The sequence below is a fragment of the Cetorhinus maximus genome, chromosome 7, assembly GCF_964194155.1.
Source record: "Cetorhinus maximus chromosome 7, sCetMax3.hap1.1, whole genome shotgun sequence".
NCBI classification, from domain to species: Eukaryota; Metazoa; Chordata; class Chondrichthyes; order Lamniformes; family Cetorhinidae; genus Cetorhinus; species Cetorhinus maximus.
Window position 1 is genome coordinate 50,361,782 of NC_135885.1, and position 19,501 is coordinate 50,381,282.

The 19,501-nt window shown below is 41.2% G+C and overlaps 1 protein-coding gene across 1 annotated transcript in view; it reads right to left on the reverse strand.

Moving 5' to 3' along the window:
• The window catches only part of mphosph8 (M-phase phosphoprotein 8), a 67,822-nt gene extending 50,317 nt beyond the window's left edge, over nt 1-17,505 (reverse strand). The window contains exons 1-2 of the mRNA XM_078545471.1: nt 17,316-17,505; nt 9,823-9,969 (exon numbers count right to left, since the gene is read on the reverse strand). Coding sequence (XP_078401597.1) covers nt 9,823-9,969; nt 17,316-17,417 — 249 coding nt within the window. The 5' untranslated portion in view covers nt 17,418-17,505. The remainder of the gene's footprint in view (nt 1-9,822; nt 9,970-17,315) is intronic.
• Nucleotides 17,506-19,501: the final 1,996 nt, after the last annotated feature.

The window sequence follows — 19,501 nt, forward strand, 5'->3', positions numbered from 1 at the left end:
ACGTATAGCCAATATGCATCTTTCTACAAGAAAAATAATTTTCATTAATTAGACAGGCCGCCACACCATATTATATTGTAATTTCATTTGTTAGAATACAGAACTGCAGGAGAATACAAAGTAGGAGGGGCAAGGTATAAAGCACGATGGCGGAGGAAGTCAGAGTCCAGGAGGAGCAGGAGCTGACCGGATCCGATTGAAGCACTAGTAGTAATTGAAAGAGTATCAGAATTAGCCTGGAGAGGAAGGAGCGACAGAAACCGACGGAACCAAGATCAGCATTGACAGGAAATATTGAGATAAGGAGCCAAGATAAAGAAATAGAATAACTGAACCATAATTACAAAAAGTGTGAGGTTTTAGGTTTTAAATCCTACATTCTTATGTTTTCAGTTTTATTTCAGGTATGTTCGAGTCTTCGATTGGAAAGCCCAGAGGTAAAGTAACATGACATGACATGACAGATGTGTAGTTGGGGAGTTGTTCTTTTGTCCAGATCAAAGTACAAGTCTTAAGTATATTTCTGGTAAGCTGAGTAATCTACTGAAGAGGTTTTTAGGGCACCTCAGTCCTGCAGAATGCCCACCCTGTGCCATGTGGGAACTCCAGGGCCCTTCTCATGTCCTGAATAGCCACATGTGCAGGAAGTGTCATCAGCTAGAGGAGCCCAAGCTCTGGGTTTCAGAGCTTAAGCTGCAGCTGGTGTCATCATAGTGCATCCCTGAGGCTGAAAGCTACATGGGAGCATGTTTCTGGAGGAATTCACACCGCAGCTCAAGAGTGTGCTAGTAGAGCGGGATTAGGTGACTGCCAAACAGACAAGGACAGACAGGTATTGCAGGGGTCCTGAATGCATCTTGCTCTTTAACCCACTGTTTGAATGCTAAGTGCAATTGTTCCTTCAGAAATTTAGCCAGAGCCAAGTCGACAGCTCAGCTGTGCAGGGCAAGGTCAGAAAGCAATAATCATAAGTGAGTCACTAGCTGGTGGAACAAACAGGCGTTTGTGGCCACAGACGTGATTCCAGGACAGTACTTTGGCTCCTTGGCGCTAGGGTCAGAGATATCACTGAGCAACTGCAGAGAATTCCTGGGAGGGGGGGGCGACAGAGCAACGAACCAGCCAGAAATCATGGTCCATATGGTACCAATGACATGGGAAGAAAGACAGAACAAAGACTTGCAGTCAGATTTTAGGGAGCTAGGGAAGGAATTAAAAAACAAAAGCTCAAAGGGCAGCAATCTCTGGATTACTCCTAGTGCCACACACTAGCGAATATAGAAATAGGTGAGTGCGTGGTTGGAGAAGCTGGTACTGGGGAGCTAGAAGTATTACATTAAACTTATAGCTTGTTAAATTTTTTGGTACCACTTGGTGAAGATAATGTGTGATATTTCTAAGCTCAAGCCCAATTGGATAAAATGAACACTAAAGATGGCAAGAAAGGTGATGTGTTGCAGCTTTTGCAAGTGGATACTGGTAGACACGTGTGATCCATGGCAACCACATCTGCAGCAAGTGTCTGCATCTCACAGAACTTTAACTCCGGGCTGTGAGCTGCAGTCCAAGCTTCAGACCCTGCAACGCATCAGGGAGGTGGTGGTGGTGGCAGGGGGTTATCTGGGCACTGTTCCAGGAGGCAGTCACACCCCTTAGGCTAGGTACTTCAGATTTGATCCGTGGTCAGAGACAGGAAGGTGTGGCTACGAGTAAGAATGGTATGGGGATCCAGAAGGTGGAGGAGTTTCAGCCATTGCAATTGTCCAACAGGTTTGAGGTTTGTGCAACTTGTGAGATGAGAGAGGGAGCTGTAGGGTGAATGATTGAACTAACCACAGCATTATGGCACAGGAAGCCCATTTAAGTGGGGCACAGGGAGCAAAAAGGAGTGTAGTTCTAGCAAAGAACATTATAGTTAGAGAGATAAGTACTGTTCTCTGCAGCCGGCACCATGAGTCCAGAAGGCTGTGTTGCCTTCCGGTGCCAGGGTCAAAGGCAGTTCCCTCAGAGTTAGAGAGGAACTTGGAGTGGGATGGTAAGGATCCAGTTGTTGTGGTCCATGTGGGTACCAACAACATAGATGGGACTCAAAGGGGTTCTGCTGAGGGAGTATGAACCCTAAATTAAAAAGCAAAACTACAAAGGTAATAATCTCTGGATTACTACCTAAACCATGAGCAAATTAGCATTGGGTAAATAATATTAGAGCGTTAGGAACATAGTGACATAGGAAATAAGAGCAGGAGTAAGCCATCTGGCCCAACGAGCCTACTCTGCCTTTCAAACAGATCGCGGCTGATCATCCACCTCCACCATTTTTCCTCACTGACCCCATACCAAATCGTCATTTGGTAGCACAGAGCTTGAGTATTGTTGAAAAAAGGCATTTTGTTGAAGCTTTTTGTCTTGCACTCATCAGGACAATCGTAAGAATATCAATGTCAGGGGATGCAACAACTTTATACTGTGTGAGAAGAGAGTGCTGATTGGTTGGCAAGTGAACACAGATTGGTAAAGGTGTTGCCATGGAGACCACGCCAGTTAACGGTGACTGACAGTCAACTGCCAAGTCAATGCTTATTGACAAGGCAATTGTGCAGGGTAGCGATGCAGGTAATGATAGCCAGAGTGTGACAGGAAGAGACAAAGCATACAAACATAAAGGTGCTTCAGCAAATAAGGTCTGAGTAGTTAAAGATGGTTAAGACCGATTTAAAGGCTCTTTTATCTGAATGCACAAAGCATTTGTAACAAGGTCCCCACGTTAAACAAAGTCTCACACAGGTTTCTACCAGGGGCCACCTGACAAATCCGGCATGGCGGATTGGCTACGGGGACAGGGCTACGAATCTGAGAGTCCCAAGTCAAGAGATGTGGTGGGAAGAGAAAGCCCAAGATCCAATAATATGCTGACCATCATCACATGCGAGGCTTTTTTTTGAAGCCACCAGGACCATCTATAGGCCAAATTCAAATGGACAAAATCCTCTTCGCTTACAGAATGTTTTTTCTCTTAAGGATGGCAATGCCACCCTTCAACGCTGGAAAGAACATTCAAACAACTTCTCAACCATCAATCCATAGTGGCAGTTGACACTCTCCAGGCTATCCCCCACTGCCCTACAATAGAATCCACTGGTGAACTAGCAATGGGAGAAACAGAAGTATTTCCCTTTTGTGCAAAAGAGGGAAAATCCTGACAAGCATTCTCCTGAATCACCTACTTCCTGTAGTTGAGGAAAATCTGTGACTAGAATTTCCAGGAGATACCTCTGACATGAATTTGTCTGGCAACAAAGGCAAAAAAAAATGTCGACATCACCACCAGGAACTCCTCATTGCATTCATTGACATGACCAAATCATTTGACCCAGTAAATTGCAACGCTCTGTGGATTGTGCTCTGAAGATTTGGATGTCCAAGAAACTTCATCACAATCCTGCAATTGCTTCATGATGATGACATGACTGCAACTGTAATGAATGGGAGATTTGAAACAGACACCTTAGAAATCAGGACTGTTAAGCAAGGTTATAATAGCCCCCAGATAAAAAGCAAATGACCTCTACCTCGCAGAGGCTGAGCGTCAACTCGCAAACACTTCCTCCTACCTCCCCCTGGACCATGACCCCACCACTGAACATCAAGCCATTGTTTCCAGGACTGTCACTGACCTCATCAACTCTGGAGATCATCCTTCCACAGCTTACAACCTCATGGTCTCCCAACCTCGGACGGCCCGCTTCTACCTCCTACCCAAAATCCACAAACAGGACTGTCCCGGCAGACCGATCGCGTCAGCCTGTTCCTGCCCCACGGAACTAATTTCTTGCTATCTTGACTCCATTCTTTCTCCCCTTGTCCAGTCTCTTCCCACCTACATCTGCGATTCCTCTGGCACCCTACATCATATCAACAATTTCCAGTTCCCTGGCCCCAATCGCCTCTTCACCATGGACGCCCAATTCCTCTACATCTCCATCCCCCACCGGGATGGTCATAGGGCTCTCCGTTTCTTCTTCGAACAGAGGCCGGAACAATCCCCATCCACCACCACTCTCCTCCATCTGGCTGAACTTGTTCTCTCACTGAACAATTTCTCCTTAAACTCGTCTCACTTCCTCCAAATAAAAGGTGTGGCTATAGGTACCCGCATGGGCCCCAGTTATGCCAGTCTCTTTATGGGGTATGTGGAACATGCCTTGTTCCAGTCCTACTCAGGCCCCCTCCCACAACTCTTTCTCCAGTACATTTATGACTGTTTCGGTGCAGCTTCATGCTCTCGTCTGGACCTGGTAAAATTTATTAATTTTGCTTCCAATTTCCACTCCTCCATCATTTTCACATGGTCCATCACTGACACTTCCCTTCCCTGACCTATCTCAATTTCTGATGATTAACTGTCCACCAATATTCGTTATAAGTCTACCGACTCCAGCTCCTCACACCCTGCTTCCTGTAAGGACTCCATCCCATTCTCTCAGTTCCTTCGCATCTGTTCCAATGATGCTAATTTCCAAAACAGTTCCTCTGACATGTCTTCCTTCGGTGAGACAGGGCCCTCAACCGTGTTTGGCCCATCTCCCGTGCATCCGCCCTTGCACCTTCCTCTCCCTCCCAAAACCATGATTGGGTCCCCCTTGTCCTCACTTATCACCCCACCAGCCTCCGCATTCAAAGGATCATCCTCCGCCATTTCCACCAAGACGCCACCAACAAACACATCTTCCCTTCAACCTCCCTGTCGGCATTCCGTAGGGACCGTACCCTCCGGGACACCCTGGTCCACTCCTCCATCACCCCCTACACCTCAACCCCCTCCCACGGCACCTTCCCATGCAACCGCAGAAGGTGCAACACCTGCCCCTTTACTTCCCCCCTCCTCACTGTCCAAGGGCCCAAACACTCCTTTCAAGTGAAGCAGCATTTCACTTGCACTTCCCTCAATTTAGTCTACTGCATTCGCTGCTTCCAATGTGGTCTCCTCTACATCAGAGAGGCCAAGCGCAGACAGGATGACCGCTTTGCGGAACACCTTCAGTCTGTCCGCAAGCATGACCGGGACCTCCCTGTCGCTTGCCACTTCAACACACCACCCTGCTCTTATGCCCACATGTCCGTCCTTGGCCTGCTGCAATGTTCCAATGAAGCTCAACGTAAACTGGAGGAACAGCACCTCATCTTCCAATTAGGCACTTTGCAGCCTTCCGGACTTAATATTGAGTTCAACAACTGCGGATCATGAACTGTCTCCTCCATCCCCACCCCCTTTTTCCAACAATTTATATATTTTTATATATATATATATTTTTCTTTTCCCGCCTATTTCTATTATTTTTAAATGTATTTCCATTCATTGTTTTATCTCCACCTTTTAGCCCATTTCGATCCCTTCTGCCTACGCCACCCCCACTAGGGCTATCCATCACTTGCTCGTCCTGCTTTCCACCCTTATGTCACCATTAGCACATTCCATTGCTAATATCACCACCGTCAACACCCCTTTCTCCTTTTGTCTATGACATCTTTGACAATCTCTTCTTTGCCTCCACCTATCACTGGCCCTCTATCCAGCTCTACCTGTCCCACTCCCCTCAACCAGTTTATATTTCATATCTCCAGCATCCGCAGTATTTTGGTTTTAGCTTATATTTCATCTCATTTCTAGTTTTCCTTAGTTCTGATGAAGAGTCATACGGACTTGAAATGCTGACTGTATTCCTCTCCGCAGATGTTGTCGGACCTGCTGAGTTTTTCCAGCTATTTTTGTTTCTAATAACCCCCATACTATTTACAATCTACCCAACAGTGAATATTTCAGAATACACAGATTAAATGCATTCCAACAAGAAAAAAAGTCGTCCCAAGGGACAGATACACCATCTGTGGATAACTAGAAAGGTTAAAGATAGTATCAAACTTAAAAAGCTTATAATTGTGCAAAGAAAGTTGGAAAGTCAGAAGATGGACAGAATATAAAGAACAGCAACAGATGACTAAAAGATTAATAGGGAGGGAAAGTACGAGAGAAAACTAGCCAGAAATATAAAAACAGAGTTCTTATAAATATTTTAAAAAGAAATGAGTTAAAGTGAGCAGTGGTCCTACAGAAAGTGAGTCTGGGGAATTGATAATGGAAAACAAGGAGACGGCAGATGAATTGAACAGGTATTTTGCATTAGTCTTCCCTAGAGAGGATAGAAGTAACACCCCAGAAGCAGTACAAATCAGGAAATGGGAGGGAGAGAGAAACTCAGGAAATCTACAATCACCAGAGAAGTGGTAATGAGTAAATTGTTGAAGCTGCAGGCTGACAAGTGCCTGGGTCTTGATGGACTTCATCCCAAGGTCTTGGGAGTGGCTAGTGATATAGTTGATGCGTTGGTTTTAATTTTCAAGAACTCCCTATATTCAGGGATTGGAAGATAGCAAATGTAACTCCACTATTCAAAAAGACCGGCGGGGGGTGGGGGGGAGACACAGAAAGCAGGAAACTACAGGCCAGTTAACTTAGCTTCCATCATTTTCCCTATGACAGATGTTATTATTGAAGTAGTATTAGAAGGGCACTTGGATAAGTTCAAGGTAATCAGGTAGAATCAACATGGTTTTGAGAAAGGGAAATCATGTTTAAACAATTTATTGGAGTTCTTTGAAGTAGTCACATGTGCAGTGGATAAGTGGATAAAGGGGAACCAGCAGATGTACTGTACTTAAGATTTCCAGAAGGCATTTGATAAAGTGCCACATCAGAGGTTATTGCATAAAATAAAAGCTCATGGTATAGGGGTAGCATATTGGTATGTATAGAAGATTGACTGGCTAACAGGAAGCAGCGAGTAGACATAAATGGATCTTTTTCAGGGTGGTAAGATGTAACAAGTGGTGTGGCATAGGGATCAGTGCTGGGACCTCAAATGTTTACAATTTATATAAACGACTTGGATGAAGGGATGGTTGCCACACTTGCTTAGTAAGATAGTAGGAAAGTAAGTTACGAAGAGGAGAAAAGGCAGCTACAAAAAGATACCAATACCTTGGTAGCTACTTCTCTCAAAAAGCCACCATTGATGGGGATAGTTTAAACTAGCTTGGCTGGGGTTGGGAACCCGAGAGTAGATTCAGGAGGTAGGGAAGCAAAGCTAAAAATGGAAAGCAGGAAATTAGTAAGCGAGTATTGAGGGCAGAGAAAAAAGGCTCACAAAGAAGTCAGTGATTAGCGGGACATACTTCAATTCAAGGAGTCTAGTGAATAAGGTGGGTAGACTGAAGGTACATACAGACAGTTGAAAGTATGGCATCATAGTTATCATTGATGCATGGCTTAAAGAAGGGCAGAAATGGCAGTTCAACATTTCTAAAAACATGGCAAAGGCAGGGTAGTGGGGAAGTCTGCTGTATTTGTTAAAGAAACAAACATTTGAGAGATGGAATGGTCTGCTAGAAGAATCATTAAATGAGGTCAATGAGGCCATATGGATTAAACTGAAGAATAAAAGTTTGCAATCACACTCCTAATAGTCACAGGGAGAAAAAGAGCAAACATAACACATAGGCAAATTACTAAGTGCAGTTCTAGGATTTCAATTGCCTCCAATATTAACTGTGATAAAATCAGTGTAAAAGGTGAGAGAGATTGTTAATTCTTAAAAGTGCATTCAGGTGATTTTTTTAAACCAGTATGTATCAAACCCAACAAGAAAGGAAATAGCTCTGGGTTTTGTTTTAGGATGTGAAGCTGAGCAGATGGAAGAGGTATCAGAGGCAATGTCTACCGCACATTGCACAGCAACTCAAAACTCCCTGCTCAGGCTTCACTCAAGTCAACTCCTTTAAGTTTGCTGCATGCATGCACTTGGGGGGAGCAATGAAGTGGGTGGAGTTAGAAAGAACGCTGATCAATGGGAGAGCACTTTGGTGGTAGTGATCATAATTCAATTAGATTTAGCTGTAAGGAACATATCTTTTTATTTCTGTTGGACTGTGGCAAAATTACAATGGCTACAGTTTGAAAGGCATGCCCACCAGAACAGGATGCGATATATATACACACAATGTTGTAGTCCTGGAACAGAATGTACCATGAAAGACAGGATAGTGCCAGAAAGGAGTCCTGGACACCAAGGGTGCTGCCTGACAACAGCGTTTTAATTGGTTCTTGGCCAGGTGACCAGGTTTTGTGCAGCAGAAAACTTCTGGCCTGTAAAGAGAGCCTCCTTCCCTTCTTGAATAGAGGGGTTATATTTGATGCTTTCCAGTTTGATGGAACTGTTCCAGAAAGTTTGGAAAATTAACACTGATGTATCTACTACCTCATTAGCCGTTTTTAAGACCCTTGGATGAAGTCCATCCAGACACAGACTAGTCAGTCTGCAGCTCCATCAGTTTGCTCAGTACCTCTTCTCTAGTGATTGTAATTTCACCATGTTCTTCTCCCCCTTCCACCTCCTGATTTACAGTTATTACTGGAATGTTTTTCGTATCCTCTATAGTGAAGACAAAAACAAAATATTTGCCCATTTCATTTGCCATTTCTTTATTATCTACTATTAACTCCCCATTCTCACTCTCCAGAGGAGCACCAATCACTTTACTTACTCTTTTATTTTTTAAATACCTGTGGAAACTCTTGCTATCCATTTTTACATTTCTAGCTAGCTTCCTCTCATACTCTAATCCCTTTCCCCGATTAACCTTTTGGTCATTCTCTGCCATTCTTTACATTCTGCACCATCATCTGACTTGCCACTCATCTTTGCACAGTTATATGCTTTTTCCTCAAGTGTGATACTTTCCCTAACTTTAGTTAACTATATAATGGTGGGTCCTCCCTTTAGAAATTTTCTAGATACTTATTCGAAGGAGCATGTCTATACGCTCTGCCTTTTTCAACTAAAGATACCTTTTGGGACACCAATTCCTTGGTTCATTCCCCATGGCAATGCCTTGACCAGAGTCGACCTGCCTGATTTGAATTTAAACAAAAGTTTGGCAGTTAATTGTTCCCTGGCGCATTCTCCATGGCAACACCTCTACCAGAGTCCACTTGCCAACCAATCAGCACTCTTCTCATGCAGTATAAATTTTTGTTCCCTTTACAACTGGCATTTTTGCAAATTGTCCTGATGAGTGCAAGATGAAATGCTTTGACAGCATGTCCCTTTTTTAGCAATACTCAAGTTCTGCACTACCAAATGACTATTAAATAAAACAATGTAATTCCATCCAGCAACATAAAATGTAAATTAGGACCACAAGCTCAGATTTCATTCTTACACTAAGATTTCCTCTAGAGGCAAATTTTAAGCCTCAGTTAGATAGTTTAAGGCCAAGGAAATTAATTTGATGTTCCAAAAAGTCACATCAGAATTGCAATGCCATGCCTCCATTTCATTCCAAACCCCACTGAGGATTGAATACGCCAAGAGTGCAAAGGAAAGGAAAAAAACATATTTAACACAAATTCCACAATACATCAGAAGAGTGATTCATTGTTTTATAAAACTTGAGGGATTATGTAGGAGCTTTAAAACTGAATTAATGACAAGAACATCAGTTTTAAAACATTTACTGCAGCTATAAAGTTAAACTGATTGCACTACAAATAGTTGCTAAACTATTAAATAAATTGAGTAATTGAGGCAAATAGCATAGATGCATTTGACAGGAAGTTGGATAATTACTTGAGAGAGAAAGGAATAGAAGGCTATAGGGTGATAGGGTTAGATGGTGTAAGGTTAGATGATGTAGAGCGAGGGGCCAAATGGCCTGTATCTACATAGTAAATTCTATGCAATATCTAACTATCTAAACAAGTCTCACCCGATTGTCTTTCACAGGTGATTTTTCTGTCAGTTTTCTTTTGAACACTTGCAACACCTCTGTGCAGTCCTCCAGGTGAGCCTCGGGTTCCCAAGTGTCATCTTCAGAAGAATAGCCTTTCCAGTGAACTCTGTACAAGACTTGATCCTGTTAATATAAATCAAAGCCACATTGCACGTGAACTGCCAAACCACATACAATATTGCCAGATACCGAATGCGGGATAACATCCAGTGGTGCCAAATTAAGTTTGTTTAAAATAAACCTCGAGCTTAAAAGCAAATCAACTGTCTCATAATTCCAGGATTAAAATAGCCCTCGATTTCAAATATTTCAAGATTCACATTACTAACTTGATAAAATGCCTTCACATAACAGCATCTAGTGATGGATAAATCATGAAAATATTAGCTACATAGTTATCTCATGATATACTCTGTAGGATGGGAGTGCAAGTTATCTTTTTCCAGGGAATCCTATGTCCAGTTGCAATTCAAGTGCATTGAAACCAATAAATTGGGGACAACTAATGGATTTGCATCAGGTCTCCTTTATTTGCAGGTTGCTTAATTTCAAAGTCATCCTGGCGTGTACGATGAACTGGATAAGCCAAATGTCCCAGGATTGACTTTTATCACCTGTAACATTCCTCTTCCCTGCAACTTTCACGTGGGATTGTGTCCAATTCTGGATGAAATTTTAGTTCTACTTTCCCCCCCCCCACCAATCGCCATTCTGGCATTCTTTTCCATTGAGGGAAGGATGTCCAACTTCTGGGATCTGCTATGTTGACAGGCTGCATTGTTTTGAAAAAAGCTCCAAGGAAGCCAACCATGAGCAAGCAAAGGGGGGAAACCGAGAAAGCAGAAAAGGTGGCATTGGAGTCCTTAGTCCTGTAATTCTCTTGTTACCACTACATCCTTGAATCTTGAATATTCCTCCTTTACACTACCTTAATAGATACGTGATGCAAGAACCCACAGTATAACTGCCTTCAGTTTAGAAACCTGCCTCCTCCCTCCCCATTTAGTTCTTCAACTTTACTGGCTGCTAGTTTCTATACTGCCTCAATTCTTTGTTGCTGCTGCTCCTGGCTCAGCTGAAAATGATGGTCCCCATCCACTGAGCATCAATCTCCCATCTTCTAGTCCTCTTCTTTTCCCTTCCTCCTTCATTCAGACCTCATTCCCTTGGCTCCACAAGGCCAATCTACGTCAAAACAACTGATGCTGGAAATCTGAAACAAAAACCGAAAATGCTGGAAAAACTCAGCAGGTCTAACAGCATCTGTGGAGAGAAAAACAGAGTTAACGTTTCAAGTCTGAAGAAGAGTCTGAAGAAGTCTTCTCTGAAGAGTCATACAAACTCAAAAACGTTAACTCTGTTTTTCTCTCCACAGATGCTGTTAGACCTGCTGAGTTTTTCCAGCATTTTCAGTTTTTGTTCCTGAATGTCAACACTCTTTCCAGCAATCCAGCACCCTCGCAATGGCATTCTGCACAATCATGTCATGGTGGGCAGGTGATGTCAAATGTGGGGAAGTGCACTGCAGCAGGAAATCTTAAGTCATCATTGTGTAAATAAGGTTCCCTTTAAAATTTGGTTGTGTGCAGTTTCTTCAGTGTGCAGCCCCTTTAAATTTTTTTCGCACTTCCATACATGCGCATATTTTATCACAGAAAAAGGCCTGCATTTTAACTGCCAGGCTGCTGTACCACCTCACACCCTCACATCTCAGCAGGAACAGTGTACATTAATAATCAAATGGCAGCGCTCTGGAAACCATTTCACGAGGGTACCAATCTTTCCAGTAAATTTCCGGCTTTTGTGGAATGTAAGTTCTGTACCCAACATCCATGACAGCAAAGAAACATATCTAGGATAGTGCAATGCAAAATTTCAATTCCAAAAATAAAGCAATTTCTCTGACTTTATGGATGCTGAGTAAAAAAAAACCTGCATTACACAAAACATGCCTCTCTCACCCATTGCCATCTTACGCTTACCTGTGCATCCTGTGTTTTCAGTTACAAACTGACTTGATGTATTCAAGGTTGTCCGCAGTTCATAATAAGCAAGTGGTGGTAGTTTCAAGGTTCAGCTTGTATCCATTATAATGCAAGTTATTTGGGGCTGTCAATAACTGTCCATTTTTACAGTTGTTACTGTATACTTCAACCACTTTACTGATCTTCAATAAGTTGATTCCTAACCTCAACCTTTCTTGTATGCTCTCGTTATATAACCACCTCAGCTTGGAACCCTGAGAGCTGGTTATGAGGAAATGGGAGTAAAAGATAGAATGAATGAGGAAATAGGGATAACAAAATGCAAGGAAGGCAATGAATATGCCAGCAAGTAAAAGAAATGTGCAAAGTTTAAAATGAAGGAAGAAATTACAAAAACAATAAATTAATTGATGTGTAGGAGTTACCCTTTGTGAAAAATCAAATGGCTCAGATGACTGTCCCAGAAACAGAGTGTCATTCGGAATTATTTATATCCCTGTAACCGGAACTGACTAGAAATGGCAGAAGCGTGATGTTTGCAACAGGTTAATGGCTATGGTCAGAAGATAGTTAAATAATTCATACAAGCAGAATTAATAACTTCAGCATCATTTTGTTTTATTGGAAAGAACTAAATGCAGGGTGTGAAATCACATTAAAATAGAGGTCCAAATCAATCTACTGTAGTCCAGTCCACTACGTCCACTACAGATACATATTATTAAGAAGGAGATAACCAAAATATGTCACAGACAGAAGAACAAAGAGGTGTTGAAGGTGGTGTGATATTATCTAAAAGAATGTGCTAATTAAGAATGGATAGCAGGACAAGCAAGGTAGCTCTAGTGGGGGTGGGGTGAAATAAGACTAAAAGGGCATAAAAGGTATAGATAAATGATCAGTGGAATACATAAAAAATAATGGAAATAGGTGGGAAAAGAAAAATATATATAAATTATTGGAAAAAACAAGGAGGAGGGGGAAGAAACGGAAAGGGGGTGGGGATGGAGGAGGGAGTTTAAGATCTAAAATTGTTGAACTCAATATTCAGTCCAGAAGGCTGTAAAGTGCCTAGTCGGAAGATGAGGTGCTGTTCCTCCAGTTTGCGTTGAGTTTCACTGGAACAATGCAGCAAGCCAAGGACAGACATGTGGGCAAGAGAGCAGGGTGGAGTGTTAAAATGGCAAGCGACAGAGAGGTCTGGGTGATGCTTGTGGACAGACATCTGTTATTGTGATTTTGGTCAAGAGATAAATATTGAAAAGGGCACTATGAAGAGCTCCCCTGCTCTTTTTCAAAACATTGGCAAGGATCTTTTAAATACTTGAGGGGGCAGGCAAGAGCTTGTGCTCCAATAGTACTGCATGAGAGTGTCAATGTAAATTGTGTGTTCAATTCATGGAGCAGGACTTAAACCTGCAAACTACTGACCAAGAGGCAAGAGTGCTAACATTGAGCTACAACTGACAGTAAAACACAATTCAACAGTGGTTGGCTGCCATTCCCTACCATTGCTGATAATCAGGTTTCACAACTTACTGGCACAAAGTTCAACTCCTACTTATTCTACATAATTTTGAATGTAATGGCTTTATTAGGATACCTTGAGGATTTCAAGTTGTACTTGAAATACTATGGATTTAAAATGCAATCTCATCAAAGTTATGGTGCACAAAATGATTCCGAAGTTGGCACATACAACCCAGCAATGTTTTTATACCGTTTTTGTACAAAGGCTCACAAGCAGCAACAGATCCAATGCATTCTGTATGACCAATTATCCAGCACTCATGCTACACTAATAGTAATAAGGTCTGCTATCATCTGCTCCTTTCCCACTATGACAAATTGAGGCATTAAGAGAAAGTCGATTGTACCCATGATGCACAGCAAAACGAACTCATCTGTAGCATACAATCATGCAGCAAATTCATTCATTAAAGTATTATGGGTAACTACATGCCTAGTTTCAAAACTATGTGACATCTTTATTGTGTATACCTGCATGTATCAAGTAATATGATCTGCTGCTCAAAGAAGCACTGCTAAATTCAACACATGTTTTTTAACTGCTTTGAACAAGGAAAGATTGACAGAAAAAACAGATGGTTTACAAAATAAGTTGAATAAAGGTGTACACTTTTTTAAAAATTTTAAATTTGAAAAAAGCTCTCATTTGCTTCATTATGTTTTTCTTGACCAGGTAGACAGAAACAAAAGTAGTTATAGTCTAGTTACAAACCAATTCCCACCACCACCCCCATCAATTTTTAAAATAATTTCACAAAAGAAAAATCATAAAGCTTTAATTGACAAATGCTACAAACTTACAAATTGGTTTTCCATATGACCATTTTTTGTTACTGCTTAGAAAAAGTGTGGATCTAATTTTACTCAATTATTTTTCCCCTCAATTACTTTGTCCAGCCTCTTCCTCTCACATAGAGTTGATGAGAAGATTTTCAAAAATATTTGATTAGTTTTTCTTAATGTGGATCAAACATCAGCTCTAGCAGTGTCAGCCAGCTTGTTACCAGCTACAGTTGAGAAGAGAGGGGAAGGAAACAGGGATACCAGACTCTAGCCAAAATTGTACAACTCAAAGGTCATATGCATTTATAGTACAATCTGTTCCTTGTTGATACCCAAAATTGACCAAATTTCAGCAGGTTTCAAAGTTTAAATGAAAGATTAATTTTCATTTCAAAGTTTAGGCACCTGCCCTTGTTCAGTTTGTAAATTAACAGCTCATGGAAAAGGTTTCCCAGCCTTCTGTTGACATTTGCTTATGCTCAAAATAATTTTAAAGCTTTAAGAAGTAATCTATTAGTCAAGATTAGACAAGTGTATACATTTCAAACAGCTATTAACTGGAATGAAGGAATTTCTTAAACCAAAATATGCGGGCACAGTACTGATCCTCACCTACTTGCCCTATGTAAAACCTGCCTCATGCCTCTATCTGGCCATTTTACACACATCCCCACCCCCCCCCCCCCCCACCCCCCCCCCCCACCCCGCAACATCATAATAAATGCAATTTCCTCTTACTTGCAGTTTTCATTTTCACAAAAGCATTATTGCTTTCTGAGAAGCTGGCAGATAACAGCCAGAAAAGGCCACTTTTATACTTCATGGGCATTATTTACTCACTGTTGTTCTCAACCGCACTCTCATCCAAAAATAAAATTGCAACTGCTCTTAAAAGCAGCAATGAGTGTTTTTACTAGTGACAGCAACATCCAGCAGATGGAGTAATAGGCCAGGTAAACAAAATAGGACACAGTTACTAAATATCAATGGTTCTATTTAGTAAATCCATTTATCTGGAATAGCTGACCAACTCTGCCAATTAATCCGTAGCTCATGATTATTAATAACACTTCATGATTAAGCTACACCACACACCTAATATTTCAAAATTATTTTCCATAGTTAAAAAAATTAATGATCTAACAATCTGAATTACGTAATGTAAACTCAAAGCGGCAACAGAAAACATCTATTTTGAATTCATGGACAATTCAAATAAAGCAACTTTGAGTCGCAAAGAAATGAGACAATTTTTCAGACGTCATGTTTCTGACAAAGAGTCTTGCCTGTTCTAATACGGGGCTAATGAACTAAGCACCCACTGGAAACACATTATTGTGAATTTAAATTGTGCAAATTGTGCCTGAAGCTGGACACTAATATCATTACATTTTATCTAAGCAACCAGTGGTCTATGTACACAAAGAAAATGTTTTCGCTCTTTTGACAGACCTTCTAAATAAACTTCAAAATTCAGATGATAGATGGAGACGGAATAGTGGCAAAATACAAATTCACCAAATGAGCAGCCAAGAAACATCTATGTAACAGCCAAGAGCAATTAATTTGTAATTTTTCATCAACGAGGTAATATTTTTGTACTGATTCTGTTCAATATTGGCTGACAGTGCCTTTTACTAAACAATTAAATAGACATTGAGTAAGGAAGAATAGATGTTAGGTGCAAGACATGTAACAGAACAATGGGTGGCACTGAAGGTATATTTGCAGAGAGTTAACCAGCATATTTAGATATTAGATTTTCCAGTTTAGACATACCTAATTTTGATTCAATAAATGCAAGATAATTAACTGTATTTCCCCATCACCATAGCAGAAATACTACCCAATCAGGATGTGCAAATATCCCATAAAACTAAATACAGCACAGAAAATATTTTACTGTAAGACATTCCCAATAAATGACAGAATAAAACTAGATACAAAATGTATGTAATATAAATGCAAGTAGGTAAAAAGTGTATCCAATGATTAAAAACAATATCAAAGGATTTTAAACAATAGGTTAAGCATTGCAAATTGTACTGATGAGTGCAAGACGAAAAGCTTCGACAAAATGTCTCTATTTCTGCAGTACTCAAGTGCTGTATCTGGTGTTGAATTTTTGCCACATCTTTTGAATTGACACTAACCAATACGCTTCATTTTTAAAGGGATATAGAATGGAATATAAAATTGTTCAAAAACAGCATTACTTATGACAACAGAGTATGCAGGAATACTAACATGTGGCAAGGAATACAAGCCTCCCTGAAAATCCACCAAAGGTGGCAGGAAAGAAATTGGAATAATTGGACACGTAGTCTTCCCAGATGGTTCTTTTAAACATGCTGGCTGTCAACCATGAGTTGTGATGCTAGTGGTGGACATCAACCTGCTTATACATGGAAAACCTCCACGTTGGGGGGTGGGGGAAGGGGGTGAAATAGGCACTCCAAAGGTGGAGAAGGTGACAAGTAGGGAGGGCGACCCTCCAAAAGGGACATGTTAAAATGCCATGAAATACTTCTGCAGTATTTTGCTTTTACTAATCCTTTAGAGATGCTGGAAATCTGAAATAAAAATGTTTAAAAAGAAATCTAAAGGATTAATACTTATTTAGTTTCTAACCTTAAGTTTGTTTTTGCAATATAGTATATATTTTAAATTAAACGGTAATTTCGTTTGAAATAGTCAATGCAGCTTTAAGCGCTAAACTTTAACTGAAATTTACGACCCGAACTCGGTCATGTAGGAATGTTTACCTCATGAAACAGTGCAGCTTATTTCTAAAACTATTTACTTACTTCGCGGGTGCACTAGAACTAACCTTCACGTTTTGCTAATGGCACTAATTCAGAGACTACTATCATCTACTGTCATCTATCTCGTTAGGAACTTTCGGTTAAAAGGATCTAATGTTGTAGAAATGTATGACACTAAGCGTAGCTGGCCTTTCCCCACAACGTGACCTCCAGTTGCAGAACTGAGTGAGACACTGGATGGATATCGAGGGAAAGGGACTGTGTGTCAGAGTAAAGCAGCTTTCTGATGTCAGGCTCTGGGCAGGTGGAGGGAACCGGGCCGCAGGCCTCATCACCAACAAACATGTTCTGCCTCCATGTTCAATAAAACACAACCCAGCCCCTGAAATACTCCCCGTCCTCTCACCTCGGAAACCTTCATGTCCACTATCCTCTCCACCTCGTAGACATCTTCCTCCGCTTCGCTTTCTTGTTCCGACTTGTCCGCAGCCTCCGCCACCGCCGCCATGATTGTGAACGTTATCCGCTGCGAGCCGCCGCCGAGTTTGAAAAAAAAACTCCACAAGAGATGAAAACTGGGGGGAGGGGTGTTGTTGGTGATAATGACGTCGGCTGCAGCCAATCAAAGATTACATTCGTCATGATTGACAGTGCAATATTGCCAATTGGAGATCACGATAGTCAATTGATTGTCGCTGTCTTCGACCATCACTTGTCCATCCGCTTCTCATTCCTACCCCGAGCAGCAGCCAAAGGTGGAGTTAGCACTGGGATGGAATCGAGTCAAATAAAACATTATCACAACTTAATCGCAAACTATAGCCAACGTCTTTTGAATGACACTTAGTTCAACCAATTAAAGCCCTACCAAAAAAACACAGCCTCACCCACAGCAGCAACTTGAATTTATGTGACGCCTTTATTGCAGTAAAATGTATCAATTCTTCATCAGGTTTGTCCATCCCCGCCTGGAGTCATGTTGGAAGAAAATTTAACTGCCTTTTATTTACATTAGATTTAATGGAAACGAGCAGTGAGAATTATTAAGATAAAAGCAAAAAACTGCGGATGCTGGAAATCCAAAACAAAAATAAAAATACCTGGAAAAACTAGGCAGGTCTGGCAGCATCTGCGGACAGGAACACAGTTAACGTTTAGAGTCCGTATGACTCTTCAACAGAACTAAGTAAAAAAAGTATCGAAATGTTAACTGTGTTCCTCTCCGCAGATGCTGCCAGACCCGCTGAGTTTTTCCAGGTATTTTTTTGTTTTGAGAGAATTATTAACGTTGTCAGACAAGAGATAAAGTAGTGAATATAAGTTGGCTAATGTTATCATGCACCCAGTGAATTTGGTTGATGGTCTGAGAAGAGTTTACAGCGCCATGCGCTGGTCTTAGGGGAGCAGAGATCATAGTTAGTTTGCGCTGAAGAAGTACTATTTGTTGATGGTGGCTTTTCCCTGATATATTTTAATCCTATTTCCAATATAAGATAATATATATAAATATTATATGAATATAATAATCACCCACTGCTGAACCTGATGCTTTATGTTGTGTGGCGGTTAATATTAGAATTATAGGATGATTACAGTGTCGCCGAGGCCATTCTGCTCATCGTATTCATGCCATCTCTCTGCAAGATTAACTTACCGAGTCTCACTCCCTTGACTTTTCCCTGTGGCCCTGCACATTTTTTCTCTTAAGATAATTATTCAATTATCTTCGGAAGGCCTTGATTGAATCTGCCTCCATCACTCTCTCAGGCAGCGCATGACAGATCCTAACCACTAGCTGCATTTTGTTGTTACTTCTTCTTAAATCTGTGTCATTTGGTTCTGGATCCTCTGCCACTCCCTATCCACTCTATCCAAATCTCTCATGATTTTGGATGCCCCTATCAAATCTTCTCCAAGGAGAACAGTCCCAACTTCTCCAATCTTTTTACATAACTGAAGTTCCTCATCCCTGGAACCATTCATGTGAATCTTTTTTGCGTCTTCTCTAATGCCTTCACATCTTTCCTAAAGTGTGGTGCCTAGGACTGGACACAATACTCCAGTTGAGGCTGACTCAGTTTTATACGGGTTTATCATAACTTCCTTGCTTTTGTACTCTTTTCCTTATTATAAAGCCCAGGATCCCATATAGTTTATTAACCATTTTCTCAACCTGCCCTGCTGCCTTTAATGATTTCTGCACATAAACTCCCAGGTCCCTCTGTCCCTGAATCCCCTTTAGAATTGTACCTGTTATTTACCTCTCCTCATTCTTCCTACAAAATTAATCACTTCACACTTCCCTGCATTAAATTTAATCCGTCACTTGTCCATTCCATCAGCCTATGTCCTTTTGAATTTAACACTCTGCTCTGCACTGTTCACAATACTTGCAAGTTTTAAGCCATCTGCACATTTTGAAATTTGTTCCCTGCACACCCAAATCTAGCTCATTGACATACATCAAGAAAAACAGGGTTCCCAATACCGGCTCCTGGAGAACCCTACTATAAACCTTCCTCCAGTCTGATAAACAACAGTTCACTGCTACACTCTGTTTTCTGTCACTCATCCAATTTCATATCCATGCTG